Raw genomic sequence first — 21,470 nt, 5'->3', positions numbered from 1 at the left:
ATGACAAGTGTTGTAACAACACTTAGGTCCTAGTAATACAATGTATGGAATCCAAACCCTATCTGCATGAGTATAGGCTGATCGTTCACAACTAAAACATTTTGTCAGAGGGCTAATTTTTTAACATGAAGTATAGACTTGCCTGTTCCCTGTTGAATAGACAAGCAGTAGATAGTTGATGATGTTTTAAAAATCAAATTTGCTTGGTTGTAATCATGGAGATATGGTTTTAAGAACATTAAGTTCTTAAATAGATATCAGTTCATAGAACCACAGGGTCTAGATTTCTACCCCAATTGGGGAATATCCTTGAGTTACAGAATAAAAGATATTTAATACCCACTAAACCAAAATTATCTTAACCTTTGATAGTAAATTCCTCTTTGCCCACAGAGAGCATCAACATCATAGTTGAGCCTGAAGTTCAGGCAAAGGGACTCTTTAAGATACTGACAACAAGAATTTTTTTTTTTTTTTTTTTTTTTTTTGCGGTACGCGGGCCTCTCACTGTTGTGGCCTCTCCCGTTGCGGAGCACAGGCTCCGGACGCGCAGGCTCAGCGGCCATGGCTCACGGGCCCAGCCGCTCCGCAGCATATGGGATCCTCCCGGACCGGGGCACGAACCCGCGTCCCCTGCATTGGCAGGCGGACTCTCAACCACTGCGCCACCAGGGAAGCCCTGGAAAATGTATTTTGCCCAGGGCTGGAGTTGGCGAAATAACTCCAAGCTGGCTAAGATTAACCATAGCCATCTGCATATCTTCAAATGCCTTCTCTCCACGTTCTTCAGCTCAGCTTTCATTACTGGTTTGTCTGTTTAGTTTCCCATTTTAAAAGAATGTGTGATTAGATCAGGCTGCCCAGTGATGATTCCTTCTAGCTTCCCAAGAACTAAAGTCTAGTTCCACCTGTTCCAATTTGTCAAATTGTCAAAGTTCAGGTCTCTCCCCTATTAGTGTGCTTACCTAGAGTCTAATACAAAGTTTCTTCTCATGTAAAGGACAGGGATTCACTTTCATTATTTTTGTCTAAAAATGTGGTTATCTTTTAACCTATATATCATAACTTTAGATAATCCTCTGTTCTCAGACATGTTTTAAACTAGACTATGTTCTCTCATGTACTTTCTTCTCTGAAGAAAACTGAAAAATATTTAAAAGCAGTTCTCAATTATAAAACTATTTTTGTTTGCAATATTAGCTGCAGTCAAGAGCTTTACTTCATACTAGCCTTGTAATAAACATATTATCTACTCTGATTTCAAATGAGCTGGGCCATGTTGGTCTACTGAGTAATCCATTATCTACTGCTTGTACTAGTATGTTTGGCTTGTATAGACAGAATAACTTGGTGTGCCTTCTTACACATAGTCCGTGCCCACTCTCTAGAACGGCACTGGGTGCTTATAGAGAAAGCATTCAAAAGGGATCTGGGATTCAGTCCTCTCTCACTTTGACCCAGCTCTGTGGGCCTCAGGTTCTGCAGCTATCACCCTGAAATACCTAAAATTCAAAATCTTTTGCAACTTTTTCAGTTTTTACTTTTTCATTATATTTGAACACAACCTTGACTATAACTTCTGGAAATCACTGATACTGTTATTATCTGCATTTCATGAGAAGAAATGATATTTACCCAGTATTCTCTTGTAAAAGAGCTTGTGCTGAACATCAATCTCTCTTAAAATATTTCTCATGTTAAATGTAGACTTTGTGTCTCTGCTTCTTTGCCTCAGCAGTAGCAGAATGTTCTTACTCTAAATATAAAATTATAAAAAAAGCAAGAAACAATATTTTCTTTAATTAGCTTCTTCCTTTAGGGGTTTTAGAAGAAGGGTTATGACTTGACAAAGATCCTTCCCATCTGTTCCTGTTTGTTTGCTTTTATTTTGACTTCCTTTCGTTGTCTTATCAAATATCACATGAATCATTAACATTTGTTTTCATCACTTGTTTTGGTTTCCCTTACTTTTTATGATTAAGACATTCTGTTGAGAGAAGCTCAGGGTTACTATATTTCATATTGACCTAATATTATTTATGTAAATATTAAACTTTCTAGATGTATGATCTTATATGTTTGCCCTCTGTTATGTTCGTATTTTCCTCAGCTCTGGAGGGGTGAGATAAGGGCACATGCAACTGTTTTGTGAAAGCAGCAAACTTCATTAGATTACAGGTGTCTGGATATACGTTTTGAACAAATAGATGCCATTTTTAATAAAACTACTTTCTAACAGGAAATGTAATTTATTACGCCCTTTGTGCTAAAGGCAAGTAAAAGATCCTTGTGGATGTTTTTGCAAGGGAGTTCTATTCAAAACTGGAATATATACCTATTTGCCTACTGAGTAATACTTTTCAGTAACATACTCCCTTGTTAATGATTCCACTTAGTTTTCATACAATGAAAGCATTGGATTTCTGGTGTCAAGTAATTTGAAATGATTCCAATTTGTATGCCATCTTCTAATATAAAATCTCATCATATATTGTGATTGTTATTGAACAAACATCATTAGTTTTTTAAAGTAAATGATAAAGCTATTCAATACTTTAGTTTTATATATGGAATAAAAGCTAAATTATATATCTGTCTATATGCATTAGATGTTACAAATAACTACACATAAGAGTAGCTGCAAAAACATTAAATCAGTGTATACATATAACTGAATCACTTTGCTGTACACCTGAAACTAACACAACATTGTAAATCAACTATATTCTAATATAAAATAAAAATTAAATTTAAAACAGAACAAACTTAATTCATGAATACAAAACAGAACTGGAAATTTTGTGACATTCTCCATTTCTCCCTCCTTATCCACAGCTAACAAATAACTGATAGAATCTTTATGTTTAATGGTCTGAGCTGAAGATTTCAACTTTAATGTTAAAACCTGAGATTCATTTTTATCGAGAGTTTAAAATTTTTTCTTTAACTCATCTGTAGATCCAAATCTGCATAATAACAGTAAGCAGCATACAAAAATTCACACCTGCAATAAACTATTCAGTGACCTAGATACTTTCTTATACACCAAATTAGAGCTGTAAACATCAAATCACAATGAACTCTGGAACTATTAGGAATTTGTAATCTAAATAGCTTCACTCAGTGCCTACTCCCACATGCTTTTAATTAGAAGAGACTTTTTAATTAAGTACTCCCATGCACAAAGTGTCACTTGATGATTTTTTTCATATCAACCTCCCTTACGAAAGCAAATAATCATTGTGTCAACGGAAGATATTTTCTCTGAAACCAAACTATAAGAATTTTAGTTCTGATTTCAAGTTGTTCAGTTGAGGCTCTGCATACTAAAAGAAAACCTCTGTTTTCTGAGAAAATGGTGAGGGACAGATTCACAAAGCAAGGAGGCTGATGGTACCAAGGTATCCAAGAGTCAGTCCCTTACCTCTGCAAATCAGAGACAGGGTATTTCCTCCAGTGATCTTGCAATTGCTTATTAGAGGAAGTGACAGAATAGATTTGGGTTCACACAAATATCTAATCACTGCACTTCCATTCACTAGCTCTTTGAAAATGTGCCAGATAACTTAACATTTTTGAGCCTTAATATCCTATTTGTAAAAGGCACTAAGAATACCTATTTTTTTGAGTTGTTGAGAAGTTTAGATTTAAAATCTATAAAGTGCCCTGAACACAATAGGTGCTCAGAAAATATTAGCTATACTGTTGGTAATCATTATTGCCTTTATTGCCAGTTTACTTGATCTTAAAAAAGTTCTCATCCGTTTGAGATATCAAGGAATGATTGTTTCATAAACACTGCTCAGCATCAGGAAAACATATTTTTCTGTGGCCAACAAATGCAGAAATAAAGACAATATAGGAAATGGTGAGTAGGTGTGAGATTATCTAGTTAGAAGGGACGTATAATGCACAAAGGGCAGCCATTAAAACAAAACATGAATAAGCCTCTGAGTTTCCAGATGCAAACAACACACCTCTGAATAATGAAGTCTTAGCCATGAAAATACTCAGGGATTCCAATAATCTCCATCCTGCGCTTGTTTTTACGGGGCCTTCTCTAGGGCTCCATCACGTTGCCTGCTGTTTGAAGAGTTGGGGAAGGAAAGATTATTGGCACCATTATTACATAACGTAAAAAAACATGGCACAGTTTGAATTATGGGCCCATGTATTCTTCCTAGCACCCTTGCCATTCAGCTTGCTGTCCGGTGGTTTGTTATCAGAAGCCTGAGATAAACCTACAGTCCCATAACTCAGAAGCCTGCTGGTAGCTCTCTGGGTACATCCATATGTGGTTATTTGCTGCGGGTTGGCGGGCCAATATAACTTCTCTGGACCAACATAAAATTACTTTAAACCTTTTTTTTCTTACAGACTTTAAATTATCCATAAGTATGTTTTAATAAAGATGACAAAATTATATGGTAGAATTGCCTTGAAAGTTAGGCTCCATAGACAAAGGGAGAGGGAGTTACTCTCTAGGGTCTGTCTATGCCTGGTATGTTTCTGTTTCCAGGTAATTCTAAGGCAGATAATCTCTGATGTGTAAGTATTATTTAATCATGGAAATGCCTTAACTATAGCAGTTTGGATCTATTTTATAGCTGGCATCTTTAATGCTTGATGCTTTTGTCCATCTGTTAGGAACATTAGTCAAAAATTTAAAGAGACATTTATTAAAAGTAGATTATTATAGTAGATCAAGTACTGAGCACATAAATACAATGTATATAATTTTTATAAACATGCTTTGTATATGATCTAAAGGATCTTATAAAATAATTATTCATGCTATAATTTTAATTACTATATTTTTATTTTAAAATTTAGTTTCAGACAGACTTTAAAATTTCTAACATGCTAAAGGGAATTATTTTTAATACATAAGCATAAGTAATTGATTTCTCTGAAAGTTTAACATTTGAGACTGCATTAAAACTTTTAAGGCAAGCATCATGCTGAAGCACTCTCCTTCTGATACTAATGGGAAAAGAAATATGGCTGCTGCTTTTGCGGGTCTCGCCATGTAAGAAGCTTCCCATACGTAACTTCAAAGTGAGACAAAGTGCTATGGAGTTAATTCTTAGGGTGCTTGTGTTGGAGAGTAAATAGGAGACTCTATATAGAGAAGTTTAATAGATGGGAGCAACAATGTAAGTGGGGAAGGAGGAGGTACTTATCTTGAGGCATTAGAAGGAATAACAGGCCTGAATACTCCAAAGCAGTGCAGAGCTTGGTGTGCCATATGTAGAATGGCACACCATTCTATGAAAAGGAGAGCCAGGGTCACTGACTGAGGGAGAGGGGTAACATATAAGGTTAGAGAAGAAAGTCAGTAGCAAATTACATAGCACTTGGGTGAAGAATTTGGCTAGTGGACCTTTTAAAACAATGATTCATACTTAATGAATAATTTCTATATATCCATTCTTTGCTACTACATTCCTTCTACTTAATACGCTACAGACATCACAGAAGATTAGAAAACAATTTTTCAAAACTTTAATTTTTTTCTTTAACAACCTTTTTTTTTTTTTGACCGTGCCCTGTGGCTTGTGGAATCTTAGTTCTGCGACCAGGGATCGAACCTGGGCCCCCAGCAGTGGAAGCGAGGAGTTCTAACCACTGGACCACCAGCAAATCCCATAATTTTTTTTTCATTAATGTACCAAGATTCTTTAAAACTCCATAGAATGAAATGTTAATCTTGAGAAAATAATTTCTTTTCCACAAGTATTTTGAAGGACTTCACTGAATAAAATTTAAATTTAGGGGAAATTGAGAATGTTTCTCTCCGCCCGTCTAATCCTAGGAAACGTTGTCTATTTAAAAAAAAAGAAATAAGAATGAGAATGATATCCTCAACTTAAGTGAATACATGATAGAAATATTGAGATAATTGGAAGGAGAGAGAAGTAGGGATAAATTAAATAAGGACTAAAAATTAGAAAATTTTGGTTAAAAACATCAGTGTTCTACCTCTTTGGTTATTTCTATGACTAAATTTTAAAACAATTTAGTTGTTTTTCTTAATAAAACATTAAGATCAAAATTATCTTTTAATAGGTCCAGTTTTTAGCCACATGATACTAAGAATATGAAAGAAAAGTTTCAGTTTATTTTTATAATATTAGTTTATTAGGTTTATTTATCTACTTTGTATAAATCACATGAAAGCTATATCTGATTTATTCATTCATTCGTTCATTCAAACACATTTTATTGAACATATACTGGGTGCTTAGACTGTATTAATAAGCCAAACAGCATTCCATAACATCCTGGAAGTAATAGTCCAACTGTACAAATGACGCTAAGCTAAAACATGTTGTAGGAATATAAAACTTAGGCACACCAATATTTCTGTGAAGTAGAAAAATAGTTTAACATTGGTTTTAAGCTCCTTACTAATTACTGTATCTACCACAGATTATGTATAAGCACTCAATTAGCTTATCGTTGAAGGTGAAATCTGCAAATATTTAGACTCTCTATTTCCTAAATTTACTGTAGGCTATTTCTATTTCCTTATGCTTTAATTCTTGAAGCTATCAGACATTTTGCAAACATTTACATTACAATATACATTTAAAAAAATTTTGGAAAACTTTACTTTTCTGATTACCTTCTACTGTAGATATTAAAACGTGAAATTTAAACAGATTTTGTACAAATATTTCCAAGGTTTAGACCACACCACAAAGTGGACAGTTGGGAGAGTGTTACATTTGGGAAACAGGCTTATGTTTTGTTTTGTTTGTCCTCTGGATTTTTAATTCCTTATTTTTGCTTCATTCAAGTGGGTTTATTGAAGATTTGATTTACTTTTCTTTTTCACATAGCTGTGTGTTTCTCAATAGGTAAAAGCTGAGTAATATATTAATATTTAATTGTTCATTTAATCTCACTTCAAGGTGGAAAAGCTATAGTTCATTGATATTGATGAAATAACCCAAGTGGCTTTCACATAAATAGCAACAAATGTGCACAACTGTTACATTACACGGTATATTTAACAACACCTCTAAGAAGTAAGATGGGAGCTCAGTCTTTCCTGATGTAGATATATCTGAGTGCATTCAAAGAAAATTTGGTTCTGCAAGCTTGGAGGAAGTAATTGTCATTCAACAGAAATCAACTAGCTTTGCATATCAGTAAAACACATACACACACTCTTATCTATTTTCTGAGTGCTCTGTACTGATATCAAATATATATTTATGAGAACTAGAAACGTTGTATTCTTTTCAGTCACTTCAATTCAATGTAACTATGAAATTAACTTTGAGAATATGTGAAAAATGTTACTTCCTACATAAGTGAAGATAGAATAAAACCCACAAATTTTATATCAGGCTATGTAGTTTTTATATTCACATTTGTCCCCCAGATGTCATATAAGTAATTATTTTTTGTTGTTCATTTTTAGATGGAAGACTGTACTTGAAAACTACTGTCATGTACTGAATCTTTCCTGTTGAAGAAGTCCATGTTATAGTAAAGAACTTCGCAGTCAGACATTCGTCATTGGAAAGTTTGGGAAAAAAATAAAGTCCTTTTAAGGGAACTTCCTCAATTTTGTGTATTAATGTTCTTTAAAAGTTTAAGTATTCTACAAAAAAAAAAGTTTCCTTCATTGATTTTCACCTGTGGTTCATACCAGAGACCTGAGAATGTTTGTAAATGTACAAGTATCAAACTTCTTACAGTTAATAATTGCAACTTTGCTGCTGGACACTTGTATATGGAGTCAAAGGCAGGTCTCAATAAGACCTAGCTTTGTTTTTTTAATGGAATGAACCATTTTCCTCTTCTGAAAATTCTGTATCTGAGCACATCAAGAGACGCTTGTAGCACTGGTCACCCAGACTTACAGAATTATGTCCTCCAGAAACCAGCAAGAACACTTGGAAATGAACTTGTAGGGGACAGAGAGGATTCCTAAAAAGTCAATAAATCAAAGAGTAATATTCTGTTACATTCTATTTTAAACTCTCTAATTGTGGGTTTTCTCCTGAAGATTTTTGTTCATGTACTTTCCAAAAGACCAACAAATGGATATTGACAACAACCCCGTGAAATAACATTTTGCATACCTGAAAAGAAGCATTGGAGATAAGCCAAAAAGTTTCACCGAAGGTCTTTTTTCCTTAAAAATATATAAACGTAACATGTTTTCATTCCAAACTGGTAGTGGTATATAGAATTTAAAATGATCATTATGCTTCTTCTTCAAACTGTTGGTCACATGTACAGTATATAAACATAAAACATACAAGGAAGGTATTATGTATGCAGTAGTACACTAGAGTTTAGGAAAATGAAAATTTTAGAAAATACGTTTTGTCACCCTGTTGGTCAGAAAGACACCTTTCTGGTTTTAACGCATGCAGGCATGTAAATATTTGTCTGGAGTCACAGTATTAATGAATGAGATCTTAAGCATCTGGTGACATCAGAACTCTGTGTCAGCCACTTTTATTTGTATATTGAACCCTAGTTAGTGCCCCAAACTGCACTATTGAGAATGGACTGTGGCTGAACAGTAAATCAAAACACCAGAAATATTTTTATATGTTAATGTCATATTATGTTAATGTTGCTGAAAGACAAAACCTAACAAACCCTTGATCCTTGATGTATCAGTCCAATACCATGTAGCGCTGAGTGATAAAGTTAAAATGTGTTGTGCTTCCCACCCTGGTCAGAGGGAAGGGTGCCTACGTGTTATTTTCACTGTCTTTTTGAAAGTTACAGTATGTGTTTTCACTTTTGTGCAGATAACTGGAAGTCAAGCTACGAACAGTGCTTATTACATGCTGAAGTTACCTTCTCTTTGTTTTTACATATTTGGAGTTACACCTTTAAAGACTGATACGTGAATCAGTATAGTTGCTGGACATTTTATGATTTTGCTGTCATCTTACAATTTTATGATCATAACATTATTTATTACCATAAATAGCAAAATCTTAAATGACCAAGAAAACTAGCTTAAAAATGTTTAAAGATAGTTCTCATTGGGTATTAATGATTTGAAAAGAAATTAACATTATAGATACACTGGCACTAAGCTTCTATAGTTTTTTAGGTCTTCCTTGCAATACTGGAACATATTTCTTTTGTGTAGCTCGCTATTAACCAGCTAAGACCATTTTTAATGCAATAAAAAGGTTATATATACAGTTCCTATTTTTAGCTTGCTTAAAAGGGAGCAATATTTTTATTTAAAACACTGTTAGTAAATGCTTTGTAGAAACTTGGTTTTCTAAGCATAGTTCTTCCATAACCTTCTTTTGTTATTTGAGCACAAGAGATTCTATTCCTTGTTGTATGTATCTCTTGTTTTTCCCTGTATGCAGTCTTTAAAGGATTACAACACTTAAAACAGAGGAACTTGTGGCAAGCTTTTGAATCATACATTTTTTGAAAGTTTTTTTAAAAGCATACAACTTCCATAAGTAGTAAAATCAGCCATTGCTCCGCTTCTTGCATAGAGTCACCTGTTAAGTAGGTTAAATAGTTTTAAAATACATACTTTCCAGACCTTTGAGAATGTTTTAGTGTTTGGTTTGCTATAAAAGGAAATTTTAGCAAGGATTAAAGAAAAAAGCTATCAGCTATATGCTATGAGAGAATCTTACTAACATGTTGTAAATATTGCAAGTCATGAAATGTTATTTTAAGTCTGTAACTTAAGTTTTTTTCCCCTTTATTAGTTATACAGGTTGGTTTAAAATTTGTTTTTTGGTTTAAACAAGTAAAATTGTGCCCATTTTATGGTTTCCATGCTTTTGTAATCCTAAAATTATTAATGTCTGGTTGTTCTATATTATAACCACATTTGCGCTCTATGCAAGCCCTTGGAACAGAACATACTCATCTTCATGTAGGACCTATGAAAATTGTCTATTTTTATCTATATATTTAAAGTTTTCTAAAAATGATAAAAGGTTATTACGAATTTTGTTGTACAAAATCTGTACAAAAATCTGTTTTTACATCATAATGCAAGAATTGGAAATTTTTCTATGGTAGCCTAGTTCTTGAGCCTGGTTTCAATGTGAGAACCACGTTTACTGTTATTGTATTTAATTTTCTTTTTCTTTTCAACAATCTCCTAATAAAACTGTCTGAAATCTCCCTGTGACTTTATTTACAGTTCTTCTTTATTAAATTTTGTGAAATGCATAGCATTGAAGGAATATTCACTTTCTAATGGGAGGCATCTCAAAACAACATAAGTCAGCTCTTTACAATATGAAGGGAACAATGCTCAATGATTTTATTTAACATGCAACTGCTTCTATCTCTAATATGAATCACTGTGGTGAAAAACATCATAAAAGCACACTCTGTAGTTATTGTTTAACAAGCAGATTTTCCATATTTTGTTTCTTGCCAGCTAAGCAAACTGCCCACATATACATGATTTATTTATGTACATTTCTCAGTTTATGAAGCTGTTATTTGTACCTTTTTCCTTTATATTCTTATATTCCCATGATTCTTATTTCACAAAGCTTTGTGCTGAATAATGTAAAGTAGACATGTTGATGGAACAAAATATATTATTCCCATATCTATAAGAGTGTAGATTTGTAACTCTAACTCAGTGTTTTGCTTTCAGTCTCTATCATTGGAAAAAAATGCCTTTAGAAACTTTGCAATTCCTATAGCCTTTAATAATATATAAATGTTTTTATCAATCCACAATGCAGCACTCAAAGAAATACTGGGTTACTATCTCTGTGAATACTCTAAACATTCCCAAAAGAATGGAAAATGAATTTTTTTCTGTCTAAAGAGATTATTTCAATGAATTAACAAATTATGATTTATCCCTAATAAAACCTCAAATGTTTATATGACCATTACAAACACATTTTTGTCTTCTGTCCTCATATGTTTTTGTCAGTTAAGACTTGTACTAGAACATCATACAGCCTCTGGATGTTAGTGGCATTTGGTGATGATTTAAGGTTTCTCCCCATGTGTTTTTATTGGCATTAGCAAATTTACAATATGACAAAAGTTATTTATTACTAGAGAAGAGTAAATTATAAATAAAAGTTACATGGATTGCATTTTGACATATGAGAAGTAGGGATGTTAATAGAATTAAAATATTATTGTAAATGACATTGTAAATATATCACTTTTCCTCATGTGTAGGCTTGGTGCTAACATTTATCTTTCATATGTACAACTGGTATATAAAAGCTGAACCAAACCTCATTTATTCCTTTAAACAGATTCATTAATAAAGCCTCTGTTCTGCACAAAGCACTGTGCTAAATGTTGTAATGAATGAAAACATAGCTGTTTTCCCAGAGGAGCTTATAATTTTGTTGGAATAGGAAGTCTTACTTTCAGCAAGAGAAGATTCAGTCAGCATCTTCTAGGCTGTCATGGATATAGAGCTAGTATTAAGAGGGCATGGGCTTAGACGCCTTCCTACTAAGTGGTAACAATCTGGTGACCCATTTTGTACCTTCATCTTCTAGCGACTAATATAAGACAGTTTGGGGGTCAGACAATTCTGTAGAGCTTGAGAAAGGGGATGAATACATTTTCTTTTCATGTTATTTTTCATGTATTTCAGTCACATCACTCTTCTTACCAAGGCTCACAAACTTTGTTTTAAATAAGTAGTCTGTTTGCAAAAATCATCAACAAACAGTAAATTCCTAATATTCAGATTATTGAGTATAGAGGTACAATATTCAATTCTTATCATCCAGCATCTATGTGGCTAGGGCAAGTAATGGCCTAAAATGATTCAAACACAGAGCATAAATTCCTAAATGCCAAATGAGTGTGTTAGGTAATGAGTGACATTTGTAGTGGCAGCATCATTTACATTTATAGGTTGATGAGCTAGAGATTTTGGCTTGAAATATTGCATCTGTTAGGACTCCTTTGGTTGGCTGTAACAAAACGAATTCCTGCAAGTCTAAAGAACAAAAGGAATTGGTTAGGACGACGGAGGGATGCACATGGGACCTCAAGCCAGGATTGCAACCAACCCCCAGGGACCAGGGCTCCTCTTCAACTTCCATCTTTCTGCTCCTCTCAGTGACTCTGCTTCTTTCTCCTCTCATTGCTGACATATGTTCCTCTTGATTCCTCTATTATTCAGGAGCATACGACCACACCCACCGAAGTGAACCGATCATTTTTTCTCTCTTGTCTTAAGTCAGAATCCCTGAGTTCTAATTGTCTGGAGTCAGAGCACATGGCAGTAAGGTAGCTTGGCACTACAAATAGATGAATCTGAGGAATTTTAGAAACTACTGTGTCCAATTAAATTTGAATCTCTGGGGATCGGGGCTGTGGCATCGGGATATTTAAGTTCCTAGGGTGATTCTAATGAGCAGCTGAAGTTGAGGACCACTGTCTGGGAGGATGGCAAGTATTACATAGAAAATGACTAGTGGGCCTTCTGTTGTGGGGTAAGGGGGGTAGCTGGAGTGAGTGGGGGCCATTGTGAGCTATGCAGACACTATAAAGGACAACTAATAGTTCTTTAAAATCATAAAAATTACATAAAATCTATACAATAATTCATATATTTTAAAAAAGTAATTCTAGCATTGTGAATCTAATTCTGAATTGAATATGAATCTACAAACCTCCCAATCATGTTTAATAGAAGTCACATTATTTTTTCTAGATAAAATTATTGATTAATATGACCTTAGAACTAACTACACAGGGAGGTAAAAATTCTATTTCAATCATTACTGAAGCTTATTCCCTCTGAATGACCTCAGTCCAAACATTTTTCACAGTCCATACCATTTGGGGAGAACCCCTCGAGTTTTCATGCCTAGAATCTAGTTTTCGAGAAGCTGTCCTAAGCCCTTCCCTTTGGAGAGACTCCAGGTTTGTGGGAGAAAAAATTGACACAGTGTGGTGTAATTCTCAATGTGGAGGAGAGGAATATTTAAGACAATTAATTTGTAATTGGGAAATTACATGTGAAAGGAGGCAATGTTTCTATGCTTTATTTGAACTGGTAAAATGTCAATCAACACAAGTAGACTTGTGATAAGTTTTGCATACAGAACGTAATACCTGGAGCGACCATTGAAAGTGCTGTTATCAATATATATGCTCTACAAGAATACAGGTAAATCAAAATGGAATTCAACACTGTAGCAAGATTAGTGCCCAGATAAAAAGTAAATATTTTAGGGTAATTCATCAAGAACTTTAAGATAACTTTGCTAGTAGTTTCCACCTCTCTTAGGCACTTTGGCTGCTCTTTCAACAATGCTAATTGTGTGCCAAACTTTGTCTACTACTACAGATTAAGATAAGTTGGTTGATACATCTCTAGCACAATGCATCTCTATTTTCTACTTATTGGGTGTACTCACATCCAATAATATATTTCAAACTGATTTTTTTTTAATGTAGAAACTGAAATGGTAACTATTAAGTTGTTAACATTTGTTTTTAATTTTTTAATTTAATTTTTATTTTATATTGGAATATAGTTGGTTTACAATGTTGTGTTAGTTTCAGGTATACAGCAAAGTGATTCAGTTATACATATACATATATCCATTCTTTTTCAGATCCTTTTTCCATTTAGGTTATTACAGAACATTGAGTAGAGTTCCCTGTGCTATACAGTAGGTCCTTGTTGATTATCTATTTTATATATACAGTAGTGTGTATATGTTAATCCCAAGCTCCTAATTTATCCCTCCCCTACCAACATTTGTATTTTAGAAATCCCATTGTTAACTTCTACCTATACGTCGAGTGTGGGGAGCTGATGTTGATACCAGTCAGTTCTTTTTTACTAACTCATTTTTTTAGATTTACAAAGGAAAAGAGTCTCCCATTGAGATGGATCTTTTTTTTAAGTCCATCTGGTTGTTACGTGCCTCGGTTCATTATGATGAATGTCTTTTGGCTCCTTCCATTAATAAATTTTGATGTTTCTTAGTATATGCTTTACATGCTTTGCTTTCACTTTTCCCGCAGATAGCTACTATGAGATAATAGGTACACAACAGGGTCTATGAAAATGGGAAAGTTCTTGGAAAATGAAGTTCCCAGCAATGTCAACAGAACTGGTCAAGAATGGAGAATCAGATCAAGGAACCAACAGGCAAATCATCTAACAGAACAATGTAGTTTTAGGGGAGAACAGTCAAGATGGGGGTGGTAGAAAATTCTTAATTGACTAACATAAATGATGCTTTAGCATCAAGATTTGACAAGTATTTAAAGCTATCTCTAGGTTTTGGGGACACCGCCTCATCCCTGGGGAAGTTTTCACCTGCAGTTGCCTCAGTGTAGCCAAATGTACGTCTATTTTGGTAGGTTACTTAGGAGTCCTCTTTTATCTGCTGAGTATTCAGTGTTAGGCCCAGGGGTCTTCTGCTCATTCTTGCATCTGTACCACATGTATCCACAGTAAGCACTTAGGTATTCTTTACCCCAACAAACACCTCTAATGTTGGAGCATTGTTCCAAATGCAGCCAACCCTCCTTGTACCTTTGTCAGAAGAGTGAGCCAGACACACATTTCTACCAGGTGAAATTCTAGCCTGAGATAGACACTGGTCCTCTGTGTCCAATAACCTCAGATCCTCCGAGTGGTCCTCTTGAGGTGTCTTTAGATTTTAGATGAGAGACAGACACCTGTCACCTCCTATGGGTGATTGGAGGGGATTGGACCTAGAAAAAGCCACAGCCCTCAACAACAACAATCTGTTTACCTCAATTCTTTACCCCGTATCTTTCATCTCTTTTACAGTCTGTAGGTGTATGGACAGCTGAGGCCACAAAAGTAGTTTTCAGATAGCTATTTGCAAGCTCTGCATTGATGACCTTGCATCTTACCTTGGAAGGTGGTATCCATTTTATTCATTTATTGATTAATTTATCAAAAATTACCTTTAATATTTTGGAGATAATTATAGACTCAATGCAGTTATAAGAAATAATAAAGAGGCATCCCATATACACTTCACACATTTTCTTCAAGGATAACATTTTGCATAAATATAGTATAGTGTCAAAACCGGGAAATAAACATTGATATCACCTACCAACTTTATTCAGATTCCATCAGATTTACATGCACTCATTTGTGTGTGTGTTAAATATGTTTAGTTCTGTACAATCTTATCACAAGTGTAGATTCCTATGAGTGCCACCACAGTCCAGATACAGAATATTTCCATCACAGGGATCCCTCATGCTACCTTTTTATAGCTACAATCATTAATGTCTCTCCCTACCTTTCTGTATAAGTTAGGGTTCTCCAGAGAAACATAAACAATAGTGTAAATGCACACACATATAGGAAGGTACATGCTACCAGGCTCTGTAGAGTATGTAGGTCCTTCAAATGCCCCCACCCCTATTCCTCCAGTGGACCCTGTAGCCTGTAGAGAGGGAGTAGGTGAAATTCCCTCTGATGCCTGGTATATATTTGGGTCTAAGCCACCCACATGGATTGCAGCTGCTATTCAGCCCAACACATACCATGTGGTTGGAAAAAAGAAGGAATTGCAGCAGCCAGTGGGCTGAACTCAGAGAGGTTTGATTGGTGATCAGTCCAGCCCAGGACATTGACCCTTTGCATTAACAGTTAGGCTGTTCTAAAGGGATTAACTTTTTGACTTGGACAATGAGAAACTGAGGGGTGGATGATCATGAATAAGCACTGTGGGGTCAAAATATGTGGAAAGATGGTTGGGTTATCTTGCAAGAGACTGAGACAGTCCTCACTGTTTCAACCCACTAGTTCATCCCAGCCCTAAGCTGTGTATGGACCCTACCAACTTATACTTCAGTAAATACAACAGGTTAGGTACATAGACAATCAGCCAGCACAGTGCCTGGTTACAATGGTGTATTGTCAAGGATGCTGGATTGCCCTTGAAATACACTGACCTTGTTAATGCAGTAACAGAATGTCCTGTATATTCTATTTAATGCCCAAGGCAACTGCCAAATGAGTCTGGCACCACCCACCAGAGTTCCCAACTGGTGAGAAATTGGAAAATTGATTATATTGGCCCCCTCCCTCTGAGTGAAGGCTCTAAATATGCCCTGGCTTGTATGGATGCTATATCTGGCCTAACCCAAGCTTTGCTCTGTTGTTGGGCAAACCAGGATGCCACCATCACGGAATCAGAGAAACTGAGTACAATGTACCAATACCCTGGTGGAATCGACAGTGATCGTGGGTCACATATTAAAGGTCATGCTGTGCAAGACTGGGCAAAAGAACATGACATTGAATGGAGGCTCCATCTCTCCCATAATCTGAAAGCAGCAGGGTTGGTAGAAAGGAAGAATGGAATATCAAAGCAGCAGCTTAAATGACTAACAGGTAAAACTACCTTGGCCAGTGGACTAAGGTATTATCCCCCGCTTTAATACATTTAAATGAGCAACTAGTAGGGCCTACTGCTCCATATGCCAGACTGGGGACCCCTGTTGAGACACCCAACACTATAAAGTTATGGAAGTCATGGGAAACAACCATTGCCCCTTTTCTCACAGTAGATCAACACACTGTGCTGCTGAGAACACCATGTCCCATCATGCCTTGGGAAAGGTATTATCTACTGGAATTTGTAATGGGACAGCCCATTGGGATGGATGAGTTACTATGCACCCCTGTTTAAGGGGTTATGACTCAGTCTCCACTGGGGTCTTGTTGTCTAGCTACAAGCTGATGCTGTTGAAACTCACTACACCTGGAATAGAACACTCACCATTGAAAGAGGGAAGAAGGTGGGGGTCTTGGTCTGGCATATCTCACCCCCAGTCCATCTCCTTACACCTGACAGTGCTGCCTACCTCCACCAACGTGTGTAATATGCACAAACAAGTCATGTTCCTAAAGTGCCAGCTCCCTCTCCTCGAGGACAGGTGGACATGCTCTGTTTCCCACTGGTATGATTACTTGGCAATCATCTTTATTCCCTCCACTGGCCTGGAGGACATTATAACCGTTACTAAATCCACCCAGCAAACCTTGAATGAGAACCAGCAAAGCCTGTCCTTACTGAACACCGAAATGTCTCTAATGAGAAAAGCTGCCCTCCAAAACTGAATGGCCTTGGACATTATCACTGCCTCACAAAGAGGCACTTGTGCCAGTATCCAAACAGATTGTCGTGTGTCCAGACCTGAGGAGTCTGCTCATGTATCGTCTTTATTAAATCAAATGAGGGTGAAAGTGAATTTCCTGAATGATCCAACCCCCAGTCTAGGGGACTTAGTAGATCAGTGGTTTTATCATGAGGCTCTTGGTGGGAAAAATTGTTACTCATTTTGCACGTACCTATATTTGCATGTGCCTATATTGTTGCTGTGCAATCTGCCACCAATGCAGCCAGAGAGCCGCCAAATGTGCCACCTCCATTCTAATAAAACCCCTTGCTGACTGTTCAGGGCACATTGCAGGAAAGGGAACATGTGAGATTGTATGGGCCAGTCACAAGGGGCAGAGTTTTGAAGGAGGTTATTGAGAAGACGTGACCCTTAGTTGACCCTTGAGCTGGACCCAGGCAATTCGAATGCTTCTTACCCAGCCTCCTGTTCTTGGAATGTATGTTCTGCCCACCATTTCCACACAGCCTTGAAAAAGTAATATGTTGTTGAGACCATCTGGACTGTTTACAGCACTGAACCTGGTTAAGGCCTCTATATAACTGTTAAGATTCTAGTAGGTGGGTGCAAAGACCTACTTGTCTTGTAGCCACCCAAGGCAAGCATAGTAAGTAAGTTCCCTTGTTTCTCAAAACTGATACCTACCAATCTGGAGTTGTTTGCCTTTTTCTTTAGTCTCTTCTTGCCCTTCGTGTACAGGGACCAGTTTCAGATTATACCTGGGGAATTCCCGAGGTTTCAAACAAACATTTATTTTTTAGTAGTTGTAAAATATCTTTATTTCATACTCTTCTTTAAAAAAAAAGTATTTTTATTTAGTGTATAATTTTAGGTTCTCAGTAATTTTATCTTAGCAATTTCTATTTTACATTGACTTCTGGCATCCACTGATATTTTGAAAAGGTAGTTTGAATATTATTCTTTGTAGGGAATTTGTCTTTTCTCTCTGGATGTTTTTAATAATTTTTATTTGTCTTTGGTGCTTTGCAGCTTGAATATAATGTGTATAAGTACAAACTTATTTTTATTTATTATATTTGGGAACTGACGTCTCCCCCAATAATTGAGGAGGTGTTTTTCTTTAATTTTGAAATTTCTAAGCCGTTACCTCTCCAAAAAATGTTTCTGTTTTTTGTACTTTTTGCAACTTTCTGGAATCCTAATTTAGTTCTAAGTTAGACTTTTCTATTAACTTCTAGGTTTCTTAACCTTCATACACATATGCTGTTTCTTTAACTCTGCTTCAGATTTATCTTTCAATCTACTAAGTATACAGTTTGTTATTTAACACTTGCATATAATTTTTAATAGCAATTATTTTATTTTTCTTTTTAGAAATTCTATTTGTTTTTTTTCAAACCTTCTTAGTCATTCTTGATAGTCCCTCTTTATGTGTTTGGTTCTTTCATTTCTTTATGTATTGTGATATACATGTATAATATCACACTTTTATTCTGTTTCTAATAATTCAATATCATATTACTGAGGTCTGATTTTGCATTCATTGCATTTCTGATTCTCTCTAAAGCCTTATCTTAATATTTTTTTAAAAAATTTGGTTTGAATTCACGTTTATTAAAACTTTGTGGGAATCCTTTAAAATCTGGTTTAAGAATGTAGTACTCCATGGAGAATTTTTATTTCCTTTTGCTAAGTGCCTAGGAACACTTTACTTTAAATTTAAATTAACTTAAAGTTCCTAACTTGTAACCTCTTAGTTCACAGAGTTAGTGTAAATCTGAGTAATCATTTCGAAAGACAGGAGGGTGAGTCTAATTCTCCTGAAGTCTCAAATGAGAATTTCCTTCTCTACCCAGAGCCACAGCTGATACAAATCTTTTTCCTACATCTGTCTTGGATGTTTTCTACTTGAACCTTTTCACTGAGAGTATACTCATTTGAGTTCTAACTTCATGGGAAGTTCCCCAGTCTGACTTTATTTCCTGCCCCTCATAATCATGATGATTGTAGCTGAAGCTCTGTCACCATGGATTTATAGATGGCTCAGATAAACAAAGGCTTTTGCTCTTGGCCACTTCCCTGAAGGTCTTCTCTTTTATTCTGGCCTCAGAGTGACACCCTCATGTTTTAAATATTTAATCCAGCATTTGCTGGTTTTGTTTTTGTAACAGGGATGTTTCAGTGTGTTGGACTGTTATTATCAGAAGTTAATACTTACTACATAAAACTTAATTTTCAGACTCCTAAAATACAACTTATATTTAATACAAACATTAATCAATCAATTAACAGCAGTTAAACATTCATATATTATTCTATCATTATAAGGAATTAATGCTATGTGTAAAATTCTTAGTGTAACTTCAGGAATACAATAAATGCTGAAAAATGTCAATTATTATTATTAGAATAACACAATATGAAAGACACAATTTTGGACCTCAGGGAGTATATATGCTGTAATAAAATAAAAGGTTAAGATATAAATATTATATGTTGATTGCAATTCTAGAAAAATAGTGAATATATATAGTTTTAATATGTACATTTTCACATGAAAAATATTTATTTGGCATAATATATACATATATAAACTCTTAAGAAAACCTTCTCCTTTATGATTTTTCAGGATTATCCATTTTTGAAAATGAACACATTACTTTTTTTCCATCAGCAAGTTACTAGAGTTTGTTGATACTTTTTGAGAATTTACAACTATATTTTGCTTTTATCCTTGATTAAGTCAAGTTTCTGCCAAGCATGATGCAGCTCAACATTTCATTTTTTTCTCCCTCTTCCTCCCTTCCTCCCTCCCTCCCTGCCTTTCTTCCTTCCTTCCTTCCTGCCTCTCTTTCTTTCTTTTTCTTTCTTTCTTTCTTTTTCTTTCTTTCTTTCTTTCTTTCTTTCTTTTCTCTTTCTTTCTACAGAATTTAGAAACAGTAGATAACTTACCTACTATCTTTTTATGTATGTTACAAAAGTAGTTTTTTATTTCTTACTTATTGGTCTCTGTATTGTTATTGCTGTATATTGTATCACAACCTATGCTATAAATCACAACAACTACACTGTTATTATTTTTGTTAAAGCAGTCAACTACATTTTAAGGTTATTTAAATAATGAAAAAGAAATCTAATATTTACTTACAGAGTTATCATTTCCTATGAGCTTCATTCTTTTGGCAAACCGTTTTTTAAATTCAGTATCATTTCTCTTGTGCCTGAAGGACTTCTTTTTACATTTCTTTTAGTGTGAGTTTGCTGGTGATGAATTTTTTCAATTTTGTATGTCTCAAAAGCCTCTTTGCTTTCATTTTTGAAGGAAATTTCCATAAGTATAAAATTCTAGATTGACAGTTTTTTTTAAGTACTTTGATTTTACTGCTTTATTGTCTTTTCATTTACATTGTTTTTGACAAGAAATCTGTGCTCTTCCTTATCTTTATTCCACTGTAATGTGTCTTTTTCCTTTCTGTATGCTTTTAAAATGTTCTCTTTATTACATGTTATGTGCAATTTGATTATGATATACCTTTGTGTAGTTTCCTTTATATATTTCTCATGTTTGAGGTTTGCCGAGATTCTTAGTTCTTTTGGTTTATAGTTTTTATCAGGTTTGAGAAATTTGGAGCCAATATTTCTTGTAATTTTTTCTTCCACCCTTTCTCCTTTCTTCAGGTATTCTAATTGTACATATATTAGACTGCTTGGTCTTGTCCCACTGTTCAGGCTTTCTTCTGCAATTTTTAATCTTCTCTTAATTTCATCCAGTGATATTTTATCCCAGACATTTTTGTGTTATTTTCTAGAATGGTGATTTGGGTCCTTTGAAAAAATACATTCTGTGTCTAAATATGTTCAATATTTTGGAATGTATGCAATATAATTATACTGTCTTAATCCTTTGTCCTCTGATTCTAAGATCTACCAGCTCTGTGCAATTTTTAATTGATTGATTTTTCTCCTCCTTATATTTCAAGCATTTCTGCTTCATTGCATGCCAGGTAATTTATTATTATATGCCAGTCTTTGTGAATTTTACTTTATTAGATTCTGGATCGAGTTTTGTTCTTGGACAATGTGTCAGAGTCCTTAGGAACAGGCAGAGTTTCAATGATCCTCTAGGAAAACACAGAGGGCTCAACATATAGTCATACGCATGCCTATAACATATCATGAGGAAAGGATAAAAAGCAAAACCAGCAAAGGAGAAATGCATATAGGGCAAAGTTTGAAGGAAACCAGGGCCAAGCTTTCAAGGGTCCTCCCAGAGTGGAATCACAAAGGACATTCATAAAGCCCCCAGCAATGAGTTGTGACAACATGTTCCCAAGCAGGGAAGTACCCCCAGT

At 35.1% G+C, this 21,470-nt stretch overlaps 1 protein-coding gene across 4 annotated transcripts in view; it reads left to right on the top strand.

Moving 5' to 3' along the window:
- DACH1 (dachshund family transcription factor 1) overlaps nt 1-7,470 on the top strand; it is a gene marked incomplete at both ends in the record, with an annotated part of 412,420 nt that extends 404,950 nt beyond the window's left edge. For all 4 annotated transcript variants that reach the window (XM_079902827.1, XM_079902825.1, XM_079902826.1 and 1 more), the window contains one exon: nt 7,433-7,470. In XM_079902827.1, coding sequence (XP_079758953.1) covers nt 7,433-7,470 — 38 coding nt within the window. The remainder of the gene's footprint in view (nt 1-7,432) is intronic.
- Between the last annotated feature and the right edge of the window lie 14,000 nt (nt 7,471-21,470).

The sequence above is a fragment of the Stenella coeruleoalba genome (genome assembly GCF_951394435.1).
Source record: "Stenella coeruleoalba genome assembly, chromosome: 18".
NCBI classification, from domain to species: Eukaryota; Metazoa; Chordata; class Mammalia; order Artiodactyla; family Delphinidae; genus Stenella; species Stenella coeruleoalba.
Note: the sequence above shows the minus strand (reverse complement) of the source record. Positions and strands in the feature narration are given on the sequence as shown.